Source organism: Oncorhynchus clarkii, chromosome 21 (genome assembly GCF_045791955.1).
Source record: "Oncorhynchus clarkii lewisi isolate Uvic-CL-2024 chromosome 21, UVic_Ocla_1.0, whole genome shotgun sequence".
NCBI lineage: Eukaryota > Metazoa > Chordata > Actinopteri > Salmoniformes > Salmonidae > Oncorhynchus > Oncorhynchus clarkii.
Window position 1 is genome coordinate 34,226,886 of NC_092167.1, and position 19,967 is coordinate 34,246,852.

The following is a 19,967-nucleotide window of genomic DNA, read 5'->3' on the forward strand; positions in this document are numbered from 1 at the left end:
TGTGAACAGTAGAGGAGAACACAATGCCATTGTGAACAGTAGAGGAGAACACAATGCCATTGTGAACAGTAGAGGAGAACACAATGCCATTGTGAACAGTAGAGGAGAACACAATGCCATTGTGAACAGTAGAGGAGAACACAATGCCATTGTGAACAGTAGAGGAGAACACAATGCCATTGTGAACAGTAGAGGAGAACACAATGCCATTGTTAACAGTAGAGGAGAACACAATGCCATTGTGAACAGTAGAGGAGAACACAATGCCATTGTGAACAGTAGAGGAGAACACAATGCCATTGTGAACAGTAGAGGAGAACACAATGCCATTGTGAACAGTAGAGGAGAACACAATGCCATTGTGAACAGTAGAGGAGAACACAATGCCATTGTGAACAGTAGAGGAGAACACAATGCCATTGTGAACAGTAGAGGAGAACACAATGCCATTGTGAACAGTAGAGGAGAACACAATGCCATTGTGAACAGTAGAGGAGAACACAAGGAAGTCCAGCTACTGTTGAGTGACATTTATCCCTGTAAACAACCCAGTGGAGCGTGTGTGTGTGTGTGTGTGTTGTTGAAATGATGCCAAAGTGAGAGTGCTCTCATATTTAGATATTTTATTAGGATGTTCTATTCATATGAATGGTCTGTTGTCGGGGGTGTGGACACAGTGACACACACAGTGTATACAGGACAGTATATAGGCCTATAGACAACCTGTTGTATGTGGACACACACATAGTATATATAAAGTACATTGTCAGGGTGATTCTTCATACTGGTCATGTCTGGTTTGGGAGGCGGTTGAAGGGGGTGAGTTGTAGGGGTCATATTCCTCTGGCCCCCCTCACCCCTGGCCCTCCTTGGCCCTCACCCCTGGCCCTCCTTGGCCCTCAGCCCCTGGCCCTGACGGATGAGCTAATTAGTCAATATCACTAGAACCTGCAAGGATCCACACTGACCTCAGAGGACCAATCTGCACTGTGCAACACACACGCGCGCCCGTTATGCACGCGCACACATACACACACACACACACACACACACACTGATCACCCTCTCCATCCCTCTCTTCTGACCTTCCACACCTTTCATCGAATCAGAAAACGCTTGTCTTTTTTTTGATTGAGTCAGCACTCTCTCCTCTTACTCCCTCTCCCTCCGTCCCTTTAGTCAACCTCTTCTCAGTGTTTTTCTCATTCTGTTTATCCTCCCCTACTTCCCTCTTCTCCCCCTCCCTTCCCTGAAACTGACCGAGCAGTAAAGGCATGCAGACACACGTGGCCCTCAGATATGGGCGGAGGTAAAGAGGTAGGAGAGAGAGAGAGAGATGAGAAAGAGAAAGGGTGAGAGAGCAAGGGTTACAAAGTGAGAGAAAGAGAGCAAGGGAGCGAGCGAGAAAAAGAGAGAGAAAAATAATGAGGTAGAGAGAGAGAGCGAGAACGAGGGACAGAGAGTGTGAGAGAGAGAACGAGAGAGTGTAGGTTAGTTCTAGTTTCCTCTGGAAAATCCCCAAACGCGGGGTCTGGCAGACAAGGTGAGATGCAGAGGACACCCCCCTCCTCCTCCTCCTCCTCCTCTCCAGCTGTTCTAAACATGGTGTGTGTGCGCCTGTGCAAGTGCGTGTGTTTCTGTATGTGTGTGTGTATGCATATGTTTGTTTGGCAGTGGGGTCAGTGACTGTGAAGGCTCCTGCAGCTCAGAGGTCCTGGTAATGATCCAAGGCGTCCATCTAGCTGCCAGTTTATTGGCTTAGGACCTCTCCATGCACCTGGTCTACGGTACTACTACTGTACTATAACCTCCACCTGTGTGTGCGTGTGTAAGACACCCTACTACAACCCTGCCATTACGACAGTTATGTCCCAATCTTCGTTCATTATAAAGACATGGACTGATGATTGATATGACTGATAAAGGACTGATGAAGGATGTTATGACTACTAGGATATATTGTTATGACTTCTAGGATATCTTGTTATGACTACTAGGATATCTTGTTATGACTTCTAGGATATCTTGTTATGATGACTAGGATATCTTGTTATGACTTCTAGGATATCTTGTTCTGACTTCTAGGATATCTTGTTATGACTACTAGGATATCTTGTTATGACTACTAGGATATCTTGTTCTGACTTCTAGGATATCTTGTTATGACTACTAGGATATCTTGTTATGACTACTAGGATATCTTGTTATGACTACTAGGATATCTTGTTATGACTACTAGGATATCTTGTTATGACTACTAGGATATCTTGTTATGACTACTAGGATATCTTGTTATGACTTCTAAGTTGTTTGATTTTTGCAGATCATGTTTGAGACTATGACATTGCAACACACTCACGCACGCACATACACATACGCACACGCTTGCATGCACGCACACACACGCGTCCGGTCCTATCGACGGTGTGAAATACATTTGTCCCCTGGGAGACATTCGATAAGTGTCAGGATGGTTAAACCCAGGCTTAACTTCTAGTTGGCCGATACGGAGCTTGTAATGTAAGTGCTCCTATCTTCTCCATGCTTGGGTGTATGCATGCGTGGCGTGGCCAACCAAATGCCTATTGACTTTTCACATGTGTCCAACATGAAATCAATTCTCCAGTTGACTGCAATGAGAGCTCAATGGTTAATGTCAACCCAGCAAGTACTGGCAAGGGAGAAGGGGGGAAAGGGGGAGTAGAGGAGGGGTGTTGCTGGTAGTGTATGGAAATCAACCTGCTTCCTCGGACCTGTGCAAGTTCAGATTTTAGCAGTAGGATGTAAATTGGCTCCATCCCTTTAAGCGTACAGTAGTATTTATATTGGCCTTATGAAGAAGAATTCTAAAGTGCCACGGCATGATATCATATCGTTGCCATGACACCTTGGTTAAGGTGCTTTGGTAAACCTTTTCAACTCTGCTGCTCTCTCTCTCCCTATAGTGTTGTAGAATATTATGTAAGATGTGTTAAACTACCTACCACCTCTTCTACCACCTCTCTCCCACTCACTTTCTATCCCTCTTTTTCTCTCTCCTGCCTCTCTTCCCAATTTCCCTCTCTATCCATATCTTTCTACATCTCTCTCTCCCCATCTCACTCTCCCTATCTCTCAGAGTGAGAGTGAGTGATGAGTGAGGGGACTGGTCCATCTGTTACTAATGTCAGCGAGAATTGGATGGTTCACCTCCCTCCTTCCCTAACTCCATCCTTCTATCCTGCTGCCTGGTGAAGGAGAGGAAGGATCTTTCATGTCTGGCTGTCACAACAAGACTGGGCCCACAAGCAGACAATAAGACACACACCTACAGTATACCTGCCCTAACCCATCTGGACAAGAGGAAGACCTATGTACACCATACTCCCATCCAAGCTCATCATTAAGCTTGAGGCCTTGGGTCTGAACCCTGCCCTGTGCAACTGGGTCCTGGACTTCCTGACGGGCCACCCCCAGGTGGTGAAGGTAGGAAACAACACCCCCGCTTCGCTGATCCTCAACTCTGGGGACCCACAAGGGGGTGTGCTCAGCCCCCTCCTGTACTCCCTGTTCACCCATGACTGTGTGGCCAAGCATGCCTCCAACTCAATCATCAAGTTTGCAGACGACACAACAGTAGTAGGCTTGATTACCAACAATGACGAGACAACCTACAGGGAGGAGGTGAGTGCTCTGGGAGTGTGGTGCCAGGAAAATAACCTCTCACTCAACGTCAACAAAACAAAGGAAATGATTGTGGACTTCAGGAAACAGCATAGGGAGCACCCCCTCTATCCACGGGACAACGGGACTACAGTGGAGAAGGTGGAAAACTTCAAGTTCCTTAACGTACATATCAATGACAAACTGAAATGGTCCACCCACATAGACAGTGTGGTGAAGAAGGCACAACAGCGCCTCTTCAACCTCAGGAGGCTAAATAATTTTGTATTGGCACCTAAAACCGTCACAAACCTTTACAGATGCACAATTGAGAGCAACCTGTCGGGATGTGTCACCGCTTGGTACGGCAAAGCACCACCCGCAACCGCAGGGCTCTCGAGAGGGTGGTGCAGTCTGCCCAACGCATCCCCGGGGGCAAACTACCTGTCCTCCAGGACACCTACAGCATCCGATGTCACAGGAATGCCAAGGACAACACTCAAGCCACTGCCTGTGTGTGTTAAGATGGAGCCGTAGGGATGGATGAGATTTTATGGGCTCTTACCCAACCTTGCTATTTTGTTTGTTTTTGCGCATTGTACATAATGTTGCTGCTACCGTCTCTTATGACCGAAAATAGCTTCTGGACATCAGAATTACTCACCTTGAACTGGATAAAGATTTTTTCTTTAATGAGTCGGACGAGAGGGATTTACTCCAGACACCCGAACAGGCCTTTATCCCCCTCATTCGCTAGAGAAAGCGAAGGAGGTATCACGGGAGGAGATCGAGGTGCCTTGTGAGGATCTGGCGAAGAGTGGCTAATTTGACTAATCTACTATTGGCCAACGTACAATCGCTGGAAAATAAAGTGGACGAACTACAAGCACGTGTATCCTACCAACGGGACATTAAAAACTGTAATATCTTATGTTTCTCCGAGTCGTGGCTGAACGACGACATTAATAACATGCTGCTGGCGGGTTATACACTGTATCGACAGGATAGAACAGCCACCTCTGGTAAGACAAGGTGGTGGTGGTCTATGTACATTTGTAAACAACAGCTGTTGCACGATATCTAAGGAAGTCTCAAGGTTTTGCTCGCCTGAGGTAGAGTATCTCATGATAAGCTGTAGACCACACTATCTACCGAGAGAGTTTTCATCTATATTCTTCGTAGCTGTATATTTTCCACCACAAACCCATGCTGGCACTAAGACCACACTCAATGAGCTGTATACGGCCATAGGCAAACAGGAAAATGCTCATCCAGAGTAGGCACTCCTAGTGGCCGGGGACTTTAATGCAGGGTAACTTAAATCCATGTCACCTCCTTTCTACCAGCATGTTAAATGTGAAAACATAGGGGAAAAAACTCTAGACCACCTTTACTCCACACACAGAGACATGTACAATGTTCTCCCTCGCCCTCCATTTGGCAAATCTAACCACAATTCTATCCTCCTGATCACTGCTTACAAGCAAAAAATCAAGCAGGAAGAACCAGTGACTTGGTCAATAAAAAAGTGGTAAGATGAAGCAGATGCTAAGCTACAGAACTGTTTTGCTAGCACAGACTGGAATATGTTCATGGATTATTCCGATGGCATTGAGGAGTACACCACAGTCACTGGCTTCATCAATAAGTGCATTGATGACGTCGTCCCCACAGTGACTGTACATACATACAACCAGAAGCCATGGATAACAGGCAACATCTGCAATGAGCTAAAATGGGTAGAGCTGCCGCTTTCAAGGAGCGGGACTCTAACCTGGAAGCTTATAAGAAATCCCGGTATGCCCTCCAACAAACCATCAAACAGGAAAATAATCAATACAGGACTAAAATTGAATCGTACTACACCGGCTAACGCTCGTTGGATGTGGCAGGGCTTGCAAACTATTACAGCCTACAAAGGGAAGCACAGCCGAGAGCTTCCCAGTGATACGAGCCTACCAGACGAGCTAAATTACTTCTATGCTCGCTTTAATACAAGTAACACTGAAACATGCATGAGAGCATCAGCTGTTGCGGATGACTGTGTGACCACGCTCTCCGCAGCTGATGTGAGTAAGACCTTTAAACAGGTCATCATTCACAAGGCCGCAGGGCCAGACGGATTACCAGGACACGTACTCCGAGCATGTGCTGACCAACTGGCAAGTGTCTTCACTGACATTTTCAACCTCTCCCTGTCTGAGTCTGTAATACCAACATGTTTCAAGCAGACTATCATAGTCCCTGTGCCCAAGAACACTAAGGTAACCTGCCTAAATGACTACCGACCCGTAGCACTCACGTCTGTAGCCGTGAAGTGCTTTGAAAGGCTGGTCATGGCTCACATCAACACCATTATTCAGAAACCCTAGACCCACTCCAATTTGCATACCGCCCCAACAGATCCACAGATGATATAATCTCTATTGCACTCCAGACTGCACTTTCACACCTTGACAAAAGGAACACCTATGTTAGAATGCTGTTCATTGACTACAGCTCAGCGTTCAACACCATAGTGCCCTCATCACTAAGCTAAGGACCCTGGGACTAAACACCTCCCTCTGCAACTGGATCCTGGACTTCCTGACGGGCCGCCCCCAGGTGGTAAGGGTAGGTAACAACACATCTGCCATGCTGATCCTCAACACAGGGGCCCCTCAGGGGAGCGTGCTCAGTCCCTTCCTGTGCTCCCTGTTCACTCATGACTGCATGGCCAGGTACGAATCCAACACCATCATTAGGTTTGCCGATGACACAACAGTGGTAGGCCTGATCACCGACAACGACGAGACAGCCTATAGGGAGGAGGTCAGAGACCTGGCCGTGTGGTGCCATGACAACAACCTCTCCTTAAATGTGATCAAGACAAAGGAGATGATTGTGGACTACAGGAAAAGGAGGACCGAGCACGCCCCCATTCTCATTGACAGGGCTGTAGTGGAGCAGGTTGCTTCAAGTTCCTTGGTGTCCACATCACCATCAAACTAACATGGTCCAAACACACCAAGACAGTCATGAAGAAGGCACGACAAAACCTATTCCCTCTCAGGAGACTGAAAAGATTTGACATGAGTCCTCAGATCCTCAAAAGGTTCTACAGCTGCCCCATCGAGAGCATCCTGACTGGTTACATCACTGCCTGGTACAGCAACTGCTCGGCCTCCGACTGCAAGGCACTACAGAGGGTAGTGCGTACGACCCAGTACATCACTGGTGCCAATCTCCTTGCCATCCAGGACCTCTATACCAGGCGGTGTCAGAGGAAGGCCCTAAAAATTGTCAGACTCCAGCCACCCTAGTCATAGACTGTTCTCTCTGCTACCTACATTTACATATTACCTCATTTACCTCGGCTAACTGGTGCCCCCGCACATTGACTCTGTACCTGTACCCCTTGTAATAGCCTCGCTATTGCTATTTTACTGTTGCTCTTTAATTAATTTGTTAATTAATTTATTTCTTTATTTTAGGCATTTTTATTAAAACTGCATTGTTGGTTAAGGGCTTGTAAGTAAGCATTTCACTGTACCTGTTGTACACGTGTTGTATTCGGCGCACGTGACAAATACAATATGAATTGATTTGATTCACCCCTGTTTTCATCCAGAAGGCGAGGTCAGTACAGGTGCATCAAAGCTGGGACCGAGACTGAAAACATCTTCTATCTCAAGGCCATCAGACTGTTAAACAGCCATCACTAGCACACAGAGGCTGCTGCCTTTATACATAGACTTACAAATCACTGGCCACTTTAATAAATGGAATACTAGTCACTTTAATAATGTTAACATGTCTTGCATTATTCATATGTATATACTGTATTCTATACTATTCTACTGTATCTTAGTATATGCTGCTCTGACATTGCTTGTCCATATATTTATATATTCTTACTTCCATTATTTTACTTAGATTTGTGTGTATTGGGTATATGTCGTGAAATTGTTAGATATTACTTGTTAGATATCATTGCACTGCCAGAGCTAGAAACACCATCATTTTGCAACACCCGCAATAACATAAACACGTGTACGTGACAAATAAAAAATGTGATTTAATTGAACTCCGTCCCTCTGTCTGTCCCTCTGTCTGTCTCTGTGTCTATGCCCTGTCCATGAGTCTGTGTACATCTCCCTCTCCTCCTCTCTCTATGGCACCTTTCCATCTCACTCCTTCTTTCCCTTGGTTTCTTTCCCTCTTTCCCCCTATCCCTCTATTCCCCCCATCCTCAATCTCCTCTGTTCCTGATTAACTTATGTAATGTGGAGTGAAAGTGAGAGGATGTGCTAATAACAAATCTGCCTCAAATCCCCCAACATGCAACAGGAGAGACTGAGTCAGCTAAAAAAAACACACGTGGATTTGTAACGCGGGTCTGTAAATTAAATGGGCTTTAGCGTGTTTTAAGAGGGCCCAGGCGGTGGTAGGTCTGAGGTTTGGGTAAGTGGTAAGAGAGGAGAGGTCTTTATGTTAATATTGTGTGTGTTTGAGCAGCCCCTGCTGGAGAGAAGTGGATTTGCATTAGTGCTTATAGTACAGTCGTGGCCAAAAGTTTTGAGAATGACACAAATAAGAATTTTCACAAAGTCTGCTGCATCAGTTTGTATGATGGCAATTTGCATATACTCCAGAATGTTATGAAGAGTGATCAGATGAATTGTAATTAATTGCATTTCAGCCCTGCCACAAAAGGACCAGCTGACATCATGTCAGTGATTCTCTCATTAACACAGGTGTGAGTGTTGACGAGGACAAGGTTGGAGATCACTCTGTCATGCTGATTGAGTTCGAATAACAGACTGGAAGCTTCAAAAGGAGGGTGGTGCTTGGAATCATTGTTCTTCCTCTGTCAATCATGGTTACCTGCAAGGAAACACGTGCCGTCATCATTGCTTTGCACAAAAAGGGCTTCACAGGCAAGGATATTGCTGCCACTAAGATTGCACCTAAATTAACCATTTATCGGATCATCAAGAACTTCAAGGAGAGCGGTTAAATTGTTGTGAAGAAGGCTTCAGGGCACCCAAGAAAGTCCAGCAAGCGCCAGGACCGTCTCCTAAAGTTGATTAAGCTGCGGGATCGGGGCACCACCAGTACAGAGCTTTCTTAGGAATGGCAGCAGGTAGGTGTGAGTGAATCTGCACGCACAGTGAGGCAAAGAGTTTTAGAGGATGGCCTGGTGTCAAGAAGGGCAGCAAAGAAGCCACTTCTCTCCAGGAAAAACATCAGAGACAGACTGATATTCTGCAAAAAGTACAGGGATTGGACTGCTGAGGACTGGGGTAAAGTCATTTTCTCTGAGGAATCCCCTTTACGATTGTTTGGGGCATCCGGAAAAAAGCTGGTCCGGAAAAGACAAGGTGAGCGCTACCATCAGTCCTGTGTCATGCAAACAGTAAAGCATCCTGAGACCATTAATGTGTGGGGTTGCTTCTCAGCCAAGAGAGTGGGCTCACTCACAATTTTGCCTAAGAACACAGCCTTGAATAAAGAATGGTACCAACACATCCTCTGAGAGCAACTTCTCCTAACCATCCAGGAACAGTTTGGTGACGAACAATGCCTTTTCCAGCATGATGGAGCACCTTGCCATAAGGCAAAAGTGATAACTAAGTGGCTCGGGGAACAAAACATCAATATTTTGGGTCCATAGCCAGGAAACTCCCCAGACCTTAATCCCATTGAGAACTTGTGATCAATCCTCAGGAGACAAACAAAAAACCTACAATTCTGACAAACTCCAAGCATTGATTATGCAAGAATGGGCTGCCATTAGTCAGGATGTGACCCAGAAGATAATTGACAGCATGCCAGGGCGAATTGCAGAGGTCTTGAAAAAGAAGGGTCAACACTGCAAATATTGACTCTTTGCATCAACTTCATGTAATTGTCAATAAAAGCCTTTGACATTTATGAAATGCTTGTAATTATACTTCACTATTCCATAGTAACATCTGACAAAAATATCTAAAGACACTGAGGCAGCAGACTCTTTGAAAATTAATATTTGTGTCATTCTCAAAAGTCCACATTCATAAAAGGTCCAATGCCAACAAGCTCTCACAGTCTCACGTCAGCATCAAACGTAAAATTTCGAAGTCATTCCAAACGTCAAAGTTTTTGGTTACTTCTCTGTATCATTTCAAGGTTAAGTTTAGCCATTAACTCCGAATGGTTAAGGTTAGACATTAACTCCACATGGTTAAGGTTAGGCATTAACTCCAAATGGTTAAGGTTAGGCATTAACTCCAAATGGTTAAGGTTAGGCATTAACTCCAAATGGTTAAGGTTAGGCATTAACTCCAAATGGTTAAGGTTAGGCTTTAACTCTGAATGGTTAAGGTTAGGCTTTAACTCCGAATGGTTAAGGTTAGGCTTTAACTCCGAATGGTTAAGGTTAGGCATTAACTCCGAATGGTTAAGGTTAGGCATTAACTCCAAATGTTTTTTTATTTTTTACATTTTATTTCACCTTTATTTAACCAGGTAGGCTAGTTGAGAACAAGTTCTCATTTGCAACTGCGACCTGGCCAAGATAAAGCATAGCAGTGTGAACAGACAACACAGAGTTACACATGGAGTAAACAGTTAACAAGTCAATAACACAGTAGAAAAAAAAGAGAGTCTATATACATTGTGTGCAAAAGGCATGAGGAGGTAGGCGGATAATTACAATTTTGCAGATTAACACTGGAGTGATAAATGATCAGATGGTCATATACAGATATTGGTGTGCAAAAGAGCAGAAAAGTAAATCAATATAAACAGTATGGGGATGAGGTAGGTAAAATTGGGTGGGCTATTTACCGATAGACTATGTACAGCTGCAGCGATCGGTTAGCTGCTCGGTTAAGGTAAGGGTTAAGCTTTTAAAACAAACATTCTAAAACAACTTTCTATCGCTGGATCCAAACATGCATCCTTTGGAACCAGAGGCAGATGCTTACAAGCAACCCACCATCCCCATCCACAAGACCCTTAACCATTCCCTAGCTAAACCAAAGCTTACTTGAAGGTAACAGCGCTCACTGTTGCCCCTAGTGGCCGGTTTCCACATCATCACCTGACGTCCTCAGACATGGATGGACCTTGAATACTGACTTGCATCACAGGTGACCTGCCTGGTAATGCAGACTATTATTAATAAAAATAAAATAAAAAATCTTAACATCAAATCATTTCTGGGTAACAATTAACCCCTTAGAGTTGATGTCCACATCCGGCATACATCGAATTTGCGTAATAAAAAAATCCCCATCAAAATCTGTTTTAGCAAATTTGTTTGTATGGGCTGCGTCTCAATCCATCTCATCCACCAATGGCAGCCTTCTGCATCTGGGGACACCCCCTTCCAGCATCGGGGAACATCCCCCGCCTCCCCTGCATGCACGCACCCACCACATCTATTTCTATGGGCACAAGCACTGTTCAAGACACAAACTGTTCACACCCCTCTTGTTGGTGGAGAGAATTTTGCAGGTTTATAGCATATTTCCTGCAATTCTACACATTTTGTCATGGGGTGCAAATAACATTTTGTAGTTTTAAAGCAACTTTTCTTGCAATTCTATACATTTTGCCATGTCTAATGTGTTTTTATGATATTTGAGTGATAAATAAACTCACATGGGCTAGTTGACCTGGACATAACCCGACAAGTTATAAATAGCTATCTAAGGTATGCAATGACTAACGTGACAAGAGGAACTGATGATGCACTACCCAACTTCGCACCTTCTGCATTCTACTATTAAGAGATTCTGCATTCTACTATTCAAGAGAAAGTTTAAAGCCGGACTAAGCCCCCCCCCCCCCCCCCCCCAGGAGACGTGCACCACAGTTTGGGAACCACTGATCTAACTGACCTAAAGATAGAGACAGCACCCATTTATAAGCTAGTATGAAATCAATCTTAACCTGTAATAAACACACAATAGAATAGAACAATAGAAACGGGGTAGACAGAGTGGAGGGCCAAAACAAAGAGAAGGATTCGAGGGGGCTACCAATGAGAATAGCCTACAGCAGAGGAAAGAAAGAGAGAAAGAGAGGGACGAGAAGGATGTCTACGATAAATGGGTGTGCAGTTGTGTCCTGTGGTTGGTGTGTTGGGTGGCTCAGCCTCCTGTCCAAACGATCGTTCTGTTTAAATGGCTGTTATCCTATTAAGAAACACTGCTGATGTCCTGCAGAGTTGATATAATCAGTTCAGGGGGAGTCATTGTCTGTGTGTGTGTGTGTGTGTGTGCGCGCGTGCGCGTGCACGTGCGTGTACGCATGTAAGCTTGCCTGTCTGCGTGAGTGAGTGAATAGTTGTGTGTGTGTTTGTGTGTGTGCGTATGTGCATCCATGCGTGCATGTGTGTGTAAGCATGCCTGCCTGTGTTAATATGTCTGTGTGTGATGGAGAGTTTGGGCCGGGCACGCGTCATGATACAAGTCTCCTTCCCTCCTAGTCCCAGGCGAAGGGATGCAGCTTTGGGTTCATTCATTTCAACACAATCATTCCTTTTTGGAGTGAAGGGTACTTTTTTAGGGTACTTTTTCTTCATTTCCTTAATTTTAGGCCTTAGAGTACCGAAGGGTGCCACTTTTTAACATTCTCTGTTTAAGTCTTCCCCTCCCTCCGTCCATTAATTAATTCCCCAATGGCAGCTCAGAGGGCAGCGTGGTTATTATTGGGGAGGGGACTGTGGATCTGTCTCTGTCTGTTAGTGCATACGTTAGCCACACACGATCTCAGACAGCACTGGCCCGATCTTCACGAAACTTGGTTGAATTATTTGTTTTGCTATAGAGATCCGGCATTTACAAAATTACACTCATTGGCCAGATGGTGGCGCTATAACAGGAGATTTAAAATGCAAACATTGAAAGGTCACGCCCCGCACCCAATTTGACCTAGTCAGGAAATTCGGTTCATAGGTCACTCTCCTCACAAGGAAAGAAATTGCCCTGGGACGCATAAGGTCTGCCATGATGGATTTTCCGCCATTTTGAAATTTGTGAAAAACATGCTACTCTTCTGGCACCGAATGACCGATCTACACAAAACTTGATATGTGGCACCTATGGACAAAGGTCTCGCAACGCAATAAACCTTTACATGGGCGTGGACCAATAAACATTCACATGTGCGTGGTCTGGTACATAAAGTACACATGTTGCAAACACTGTCAAGACTCACCATATGTGAGAACATTCATATCGACCACACGGTGGTGCTATAACAGGCACATGTTTATATCTCTTGATCTGAGTGATGAAATTTGGCACACATGCTCAGGGATATGAGTCTAACTGACCCACGCAATATCTGACATCACTGGCCCAATTTTGATGAAACTTGGGTGAATGATGCGTCTTGCCAAAGAGATCTGACATTTTCAAAATTACACTGATTGGCCCAAGGGGGGCGCAGCATCATTCGTGGGGGACAACATGTTTACTGTTGCCATGTTTATTGATGAACCTGGTGGGGAGAGGGACTGACTGGCTGTGTTTAGGCGCCCCAATGGACTCCTGCTTATTTAATGAGGTGGCATGGGCCCTGCCATGTCTGGGGCCCTCAGATGCGAGGAATCGAGGATGCAAGGAATCGAGGACAGATTAATTGAGAAAGAGCTGATGTGTGGCCCCTGGGAGGACCCAATCTTTGTCAGGCAAAGGTGAGATGGAGACATTTGGTAAAATTCCTCGCATCCTCTCTCCTCGCCTCCGCCTCAACTGTATTGGAGGAGAGGGTCTAAGGTCCTTCCCTTCTGACCTTCTCCTCCAATGAGATTTGAGGAGGTGAGGAGCTAGGATGTGATGAATCAAGGAAAGGTGCCACTACATTGTGTAAAGAAGGATTTTTAAGCCTTGAGACATTGGATTGTGTATGTGTGCTATTCAGAGGGGGAATGGGCAAGACAAAATATTTAAGTGCCTTTGAACGGGGTAAGTGCCAGGCACACTGGTTTAAGTGTGTCAAGAACTGCAACGCTGCTTGGTTTTGCATGCTCAACAGTTTCCTGTGTGTATCAAGAATTGTCCACCACCCAAAGGACATCCAGCAAACTTGACACAACAGTGGGAAGCATTGGAGTCAACATGGGCCAGCATCCTTGTGGAACCCTTTCGACACCTTGTAGAGTCCATGTCCCAACAAATTCAAGCTGTTCTGAGAGGGTGCAACTCAATAGTAGGAAGGTATTCTGAGAGTGTCTGAGGACCTGGAAGGTATTTCTGAGAGTGTCTGAGGACCTGGTATTTAAGGGTACTGTCCCTCGTGGCTTTACACCTGGCGACTGTGTCAGCACTGCGCCCAGCCCGCCACAAGAGTCCCTATTGCGCGATGGGACAAGGACATCCCTGCCGGCCAAACCCTCCACTAACCCGGACAATGCTGGGCCGGCTGCGACGGAGCCTGGACTCGAACCAGGATCTCTAGTGGCACAGCAAGCACTGCGATGCAGTTCCTTAGACCACTGCGCCACTCGGGAGGCAATCCACCACGTTTTGAGGATGATATCATGGGCTGGATCTTATAGTGCAAACAATTTCATGAACTAATGATAGATAATACTATTAACAGTAAGTTAATGAGTGAATCAGTTACTTGGATGGGATTTATCATTTTAGGTCATTCAGAGTTTATGTGACTGTTTGTCATATCATTCTTCATACAGGGCGCCTTTCCTTCGCTGGGAAATGTTTGGCAAAATTAGAGTATACCCACTTCTCCAGCCACTAAGAGAGAGAGAGCGAGAGAGCGAGCGAGAAGGGGGAGAAAGAGAGTGAGAAGGGGGAGAGAGAGAGAGAGAGAGAGAGAAGGGGGATATAGAGAGAGAGGGAGAAATGGAGAGAGAGGGAGAAAAGGGGGAAAGAGAGAGGGAAAGTGGGGAGACAGTGGGGGAGTGAGAGAGTGAAGATAATGAGGGAAAAAACTGAAAAAGAGGGAAGAAGTAGGTGAGGTAAAGAGCGGGAAAAGGATAAATAAAGAGAGGGATGAGAAAGAGAGGGAGAGTAAAGTCCTTATTCAGGGCGTTTCTGTTCACCAGTCACATCAAGGCTCCAAATCAATCCTGCAAATTGGTTTGCTCCTCAACAAGGTTACCAAATGACGGTGGGATGGAGGAAGAGAGATAGATAGAGGAGAGAGACAGACAGACAGACAGACAGACAGAGAGAGGAGAGAGACAGAGATTGTGGTGGTGATATGGGTGACTATAGACGGGACAGTTAAACTGGGGAAGGAGTGAAGGACTTCTGTTGATTGCTGGTTGTTACTGGAAACAGAATGTCATCCGTATGTTAATTGTTTTTTTGTTCTTCCTTCTTTCAATTTTTTCCTTGTGTGTGTGTTTGAGAGCGAGCGTGTGTTTGTTATGACACAAGAGAGAGAGAGAAGACAGATAGCCTCCGTGTGTGGGCGTGTGTGTGTGTGTGTGTGTGGTTATGTGTTCATTTTCCTCACAGCAGACACAGATGCTCTCCTAACCCTGTCACAATGAAATGTGGGCTCCATTTCCCACCATTCCCCAGCTGAGCCTTTGGAATTGGAAAATAAATATATAAATAATGGAATGAATAAAAAATGGTCAGCACTTCCAATCTGTTATTCTTCTCCGCTGACCCGGAGTGTGTGTGTTTGTGTATATGTACACGCATTGAAAAAAGGTGCTATCTAGAACCCTTTTGAGTTCAATGCAGAACCCTTTACACAGAGGGTTCTACATGGAACCCAAAAAGGATTCTCTCTAAAACCAAAAAGGGTTCTCCTATGGGGACAGCCAAAAAACCCTTTTGAGTTTTTTCTAAGAGTGTGTGTGTGTGTGTGTATGCACACATGCGCTTGTATTCGCTATGTGTTCACCTATGCTTTATCTGTGTGTGTCTGTCTTCTAATCCACAGGAACACTTCACCCCAGAGTGCAAGTTCAAAGAGAGTGTGTTTGAGAACTACTATGTGACGTACTCGTCCATCCTGTACCGGCAGACCCAGTCGGGCAGGGCCTGGTACATCGGCATCAACCGGGACGGGCAGGTCATGAAGGGCAACAGGGTCAAGAAGACCAAGGGGGCCGCCCACTTCCTGCCCAAACTCATCGAAGGTGCAGTACAGTACAGTAGGAAGTTAATGATGGTCATTAGTTGGCTCTGTCATTTTGTCACGTTTGCTTTTCATGATGCACTCTGGTTTCATTTTTTTATTAAAGAGATTTGTTCTATTCAATATTATTCTGTCTCCCTCTTTCCTTTTCTCACATCCCTTCCCTCCCCCCTACAGTGGCTATGTACAGGGAGCCGTCGCTACATGAAGTGGTGGTGGTCGCCGAGCTGAGTTCGCCCAGGAAAATGGCCAAGGCCTCCGATTCACCTGTGCTGCAGAACGGCAAAAAAGACCCGCCCTCAAAAACCAAAACCTCCTAGCGCACAGAGAACACAGGGACGGTCATACGGGCACTGGGCACTGGCATGGGCACCTAAAGGAACTACAGGGATGATATATAGAAGCAATGGAGCTACTTGATGGTAGCATTAGAAGAACTCTATCTCCCATAATGCAATAGTGAAGGGTTGGGGAAATAAATGCCAATGGAACCCTTCTTTAAAGACATGGTGTGTCCCCCACTTACTGCAGCCCCCTCCCCTTCTCTTACCCAACACCGCCCCTGTATGAGTCTGAGATTTCAGAGCAATAAAACTTGAGGAATGAGGCTGGGTGCGTCGTAGCATGCACTGGTCACGTCACAACTATATACACATCCACTACGGGAAATTCCCGGAAAGAAGACCGACACCTGTCATCAGCATCGTCTGTTTTTAATCTACGTCACTTCACAACGAACAATGTCTTCCTGTTTTTATTACACAGGGTCGTCACGGTTAAATGTTTCCCCCCTGTCCCACTGAGCAGCAGGAGGGGCCTATTGTTCTACATTCCCAAAGCTTCCATCCATACTAATGTAAGGTTGATCCAGGATGCGTCTGCACCCTATTTTCAATATAGTGCACTACTTTGTGTGGGTTGTGGTCAAAAGTCGTGCACTACAAAGGGAATAGGGTGCCATTTTGGATGCAAGCCCAAAACATCCTTTTGTTCTTAGTTATCAGTTAGCAGGTCTTCTCTGTCCGTCAGCACCTTTGTGACCATAGCTATGTATCTCCTCCATACTTTTTTCATTTTTTTTCTTTCCCTCGTTAACCTCAGTTTTCCACTCGGCAGCACAAGAAAAAAACTCCTTGTTCCTCTCTAGGGCTGTTTAACAGCAGCTTCCACTGATCAAAATCTCCACAACTCTTGAAAGAGAGAGAGAAACCTCCCTGCTGCACTGAACTACACACACACACACACACACACACACACACACACACACACACACACACACACACACACACACACACACACACACCGGCTGGGCAGCAGAGGGAGAGGGTGATTGTGTGTGGGTCAGAGGTTGAAGAATGATGACGATATAATCAGTGAGATGGTGTAGATGTTCTGGGAGTCTGTTTGTCCATGTAGGTTATTATTAAACTGACTGCTTTACCCTCTCTGTGCCCAGCCATGCGTTACACCATCCTATAACCAAACTAGATCATTTCTCTAGCTCATGCCCCTAACATGCTGACCACACCGCCCGCGTCGCGTGCGCGAGCATTGCAAAACAAATGTACACATACATGTTATTCAATCATTGCACCCACACTCCTAGCCAGGCGCTAGAATAGAACTTGGTATTTGTGACGCTTGATGCGCTACAAGTCTTGCCTCTCCTATCTCCTATTGGTTTTTAGGAGCATATTCCCACGTGGGCGATTGAAAAATGAACTGAGAGCCACAGTCCTGTTGGACCCTGTGCATTTCAGGTAAAATAACAACCCAATGTTTATATCCCAGGACAAATGAACTATCAACAGCAAGCTAGCTAGCTAAATTGCCATAAATGTTTAATGCTTTTCGACCTTTCCCCAAATTAATATAGTTGGTTCAGAGTTCGTTTTGATATTTTAACCTGGGTGTCCTGATCGCGTCTGGTGTGGGTGGACAAGATCAACATGCGCGCGAACGGTCTGGTCAGCATGTAAGCCAGGGAGATACAGCACACATGCCCACTGTGGGGTTTATTGTCTGGTTGGGTATGTGATATTGCAGGACAGTTGTGGTTCTTTTCAGAGGGCTACAACCTCCTAGCCTGGGTGCCAGTCAGTTTCCACTGTCAAAATCCTTATGGGATTGTCATAGCAAACAGACTGGCACCCGGCCTAACGACCTCCTAATTCCACGTTGATTTCTTCTTGTTAATCTCTACTTTATATGTAATAAGCAACTAGTATGCACTGAACCTCTCCAACACTGGGTCAAGTGTGTTAGTTATTATGCAAAGGAAACAAGCCTTCTTTAAAAACGCGCATCTCGCCATCATGTCTCATAGGGGGCGTCCAAAATGGCACCCTATCCCTATATAGTGCACTACTTTTGACCAGGGCCCTGGTCAAAAGTAGCTCTCTACAGGGGAGAGGAACCATAGACTATTATCAACCTGTAACTTGTGCTGTCAATGTCACACCCCATGCTGCACAACAACGATGTTGCTAATGGTAAAGACCGGATGCTAAAGGCACAGACATAATACAAAGAGGGCGATGGCTTAGTAATAAGGATGAGAACGCATAGCTAGAAGAAGCTACATGTGCTTCCTACTCCGTTTAAAAAAAGAAGATTAGCCATGAACAATCTTTCTGCCAGTCACTGACGTAAGTCTATAATTCTATGATGAGTGTTTTTTTTTGTTCATGTTGACGTGTTTACTGGAGGGATTTGAGCTCTGTATGCATCCCATCCCGAATGGCACCCTAGTGCCCTATGGGGACTGGTCAAAAGTAGTGCACTATGTAAGGAACAGGGTGCCATTTGGGAAGTATCCAGAGCTAGGGCAGAGTGGTAGATAGGGAGGTCCTTATTTTAGACTGAGCATGCTTGTTTGGTCGAGCAAAAGGAGAGAAAGGAAGTAACGAAGGTTCAGAGAGAATTATAGGAATTATGATGGCTTCTTCCCATGGCAGACCAGGTAATCCCAAATAAGGTGTTGACAACAGGCATCTCTCACACACACACACGCACACACACACACACGTACACACACACACACACACGTACACACACACAAACAACCTGCTGTGAAGATTTGTAAGCTGTATACACTGCAGTGTTGCAACCCTACTGGACCAATGTTGTACAGTCCACCTTCATAAGCAGCAGAAGATAGAGGCCTACAGGGTGTCTTTCTGTCTATGACTGTGGCTAAACCCCCCCCCCCCCCCCCCCCCGGGTGCTGAGACAACAGGCTCACGTTAACATAGACACATACAAAACACACATTAACACACCACGCCTGATCCACTGATTCCGCAAGCTAATTTCCAAGCACGTCCTTCTGAAGAAAGGTTTTGAAAACATGAGTCTCTGGGAAGATTCCGAACTAAAGGGTGTGAGACTGTCAGGTGAGGGGGAGGAGGAGACAGGGGGGAGGGAAAGGAGAGGAGAGAAAAGGAGGAGATGGGGGTAGAGGGAAGGAGAGGGGGAGGGGATGAGGGAAGAGGTGAGCAGAGCAGCGAGAATAAGAGGATACATTAAGCGAGGGCTTCTACTGGTTTATCAAACCAGTCAATGTTGAATAAGGTCAGTGAATCCATAAATGGGATTTTTGGGAAATAGCTATGAATCCTGTGATTTTACTGTTTTCTTTAAGGGCCGGGAAAATCTGTTGCAACATATTATTATTATTATTATTATTATTATTATTATTATTATTATTATTATTATTATTATTATACGCCTCTCCAATGTCTTTCCTTGGCATAACTTTTCCATCACAACTCTCCAAACGCACCTTGATAAGCGTTAGTTACTATTAGCTATGAGATTAGAGTGTACTGTAAGTAAGTTAAGGGCTAACGCTGAGTAAGTTACCTGAGTAGCAGCAGATGGCGTACGAAGACAACGCAGTCGTGATAGTACAACACTGATACCCACTAGTCCCTTGGCCATGCGATAGAGTACTGTCCTCTTCAGCTGGTTGAGATCACGCTTACATTAGAGGTAATGAATGTGAGTGCGTTTACGTGTGAGTATGTCATTGCTATTACACATCACATCTGATCGGAGTGTGTTCATAAGGGTATGTTTGTGTCACTGTAGGGATAGGTGCAACTTTACACCACATTCAATTTGTTCTAAATCTAAAAAAATAAATGTTTTGTGTGTGTGTGTATACACATGCATGTACAGTATATCTATGAACGCACAAGGTGTGAGCACCTGTACGTACATGTACA

The 19,967-nt window shown here is 45.3% G+C and overlaps 1 protein-coding gene across 1 annotated transcript in view; it reads left to right on the top strand.

The window, feature by feature from the left end:
- Positions 1 to 16,177, top strand: part of LOC139379423 (fibroblast growth factor 11-like) — a 133,417-nt gene extending 117,240 nt beyond the window's left edge. The window contains exons 4-5 of the mRNA XM_071122235.1: positions 15,541 to 15,739; positions 15,916 to 16,177. Of these exons, the coding sequence (XP_070978336.1) occupies positions 15,541 to 15,739; positions 15,916 to 16,058 (342 nt within the window). The 3' untranslated portion in view covers positions 16,059 to 16,177. The remainder of the gene's footprint in view (positions 1 to 15,540; positions 15,740 to 15,915) is intronic.
- Positions 16,178 to 19,967: the final 3,790 nt, after the last annotated feature.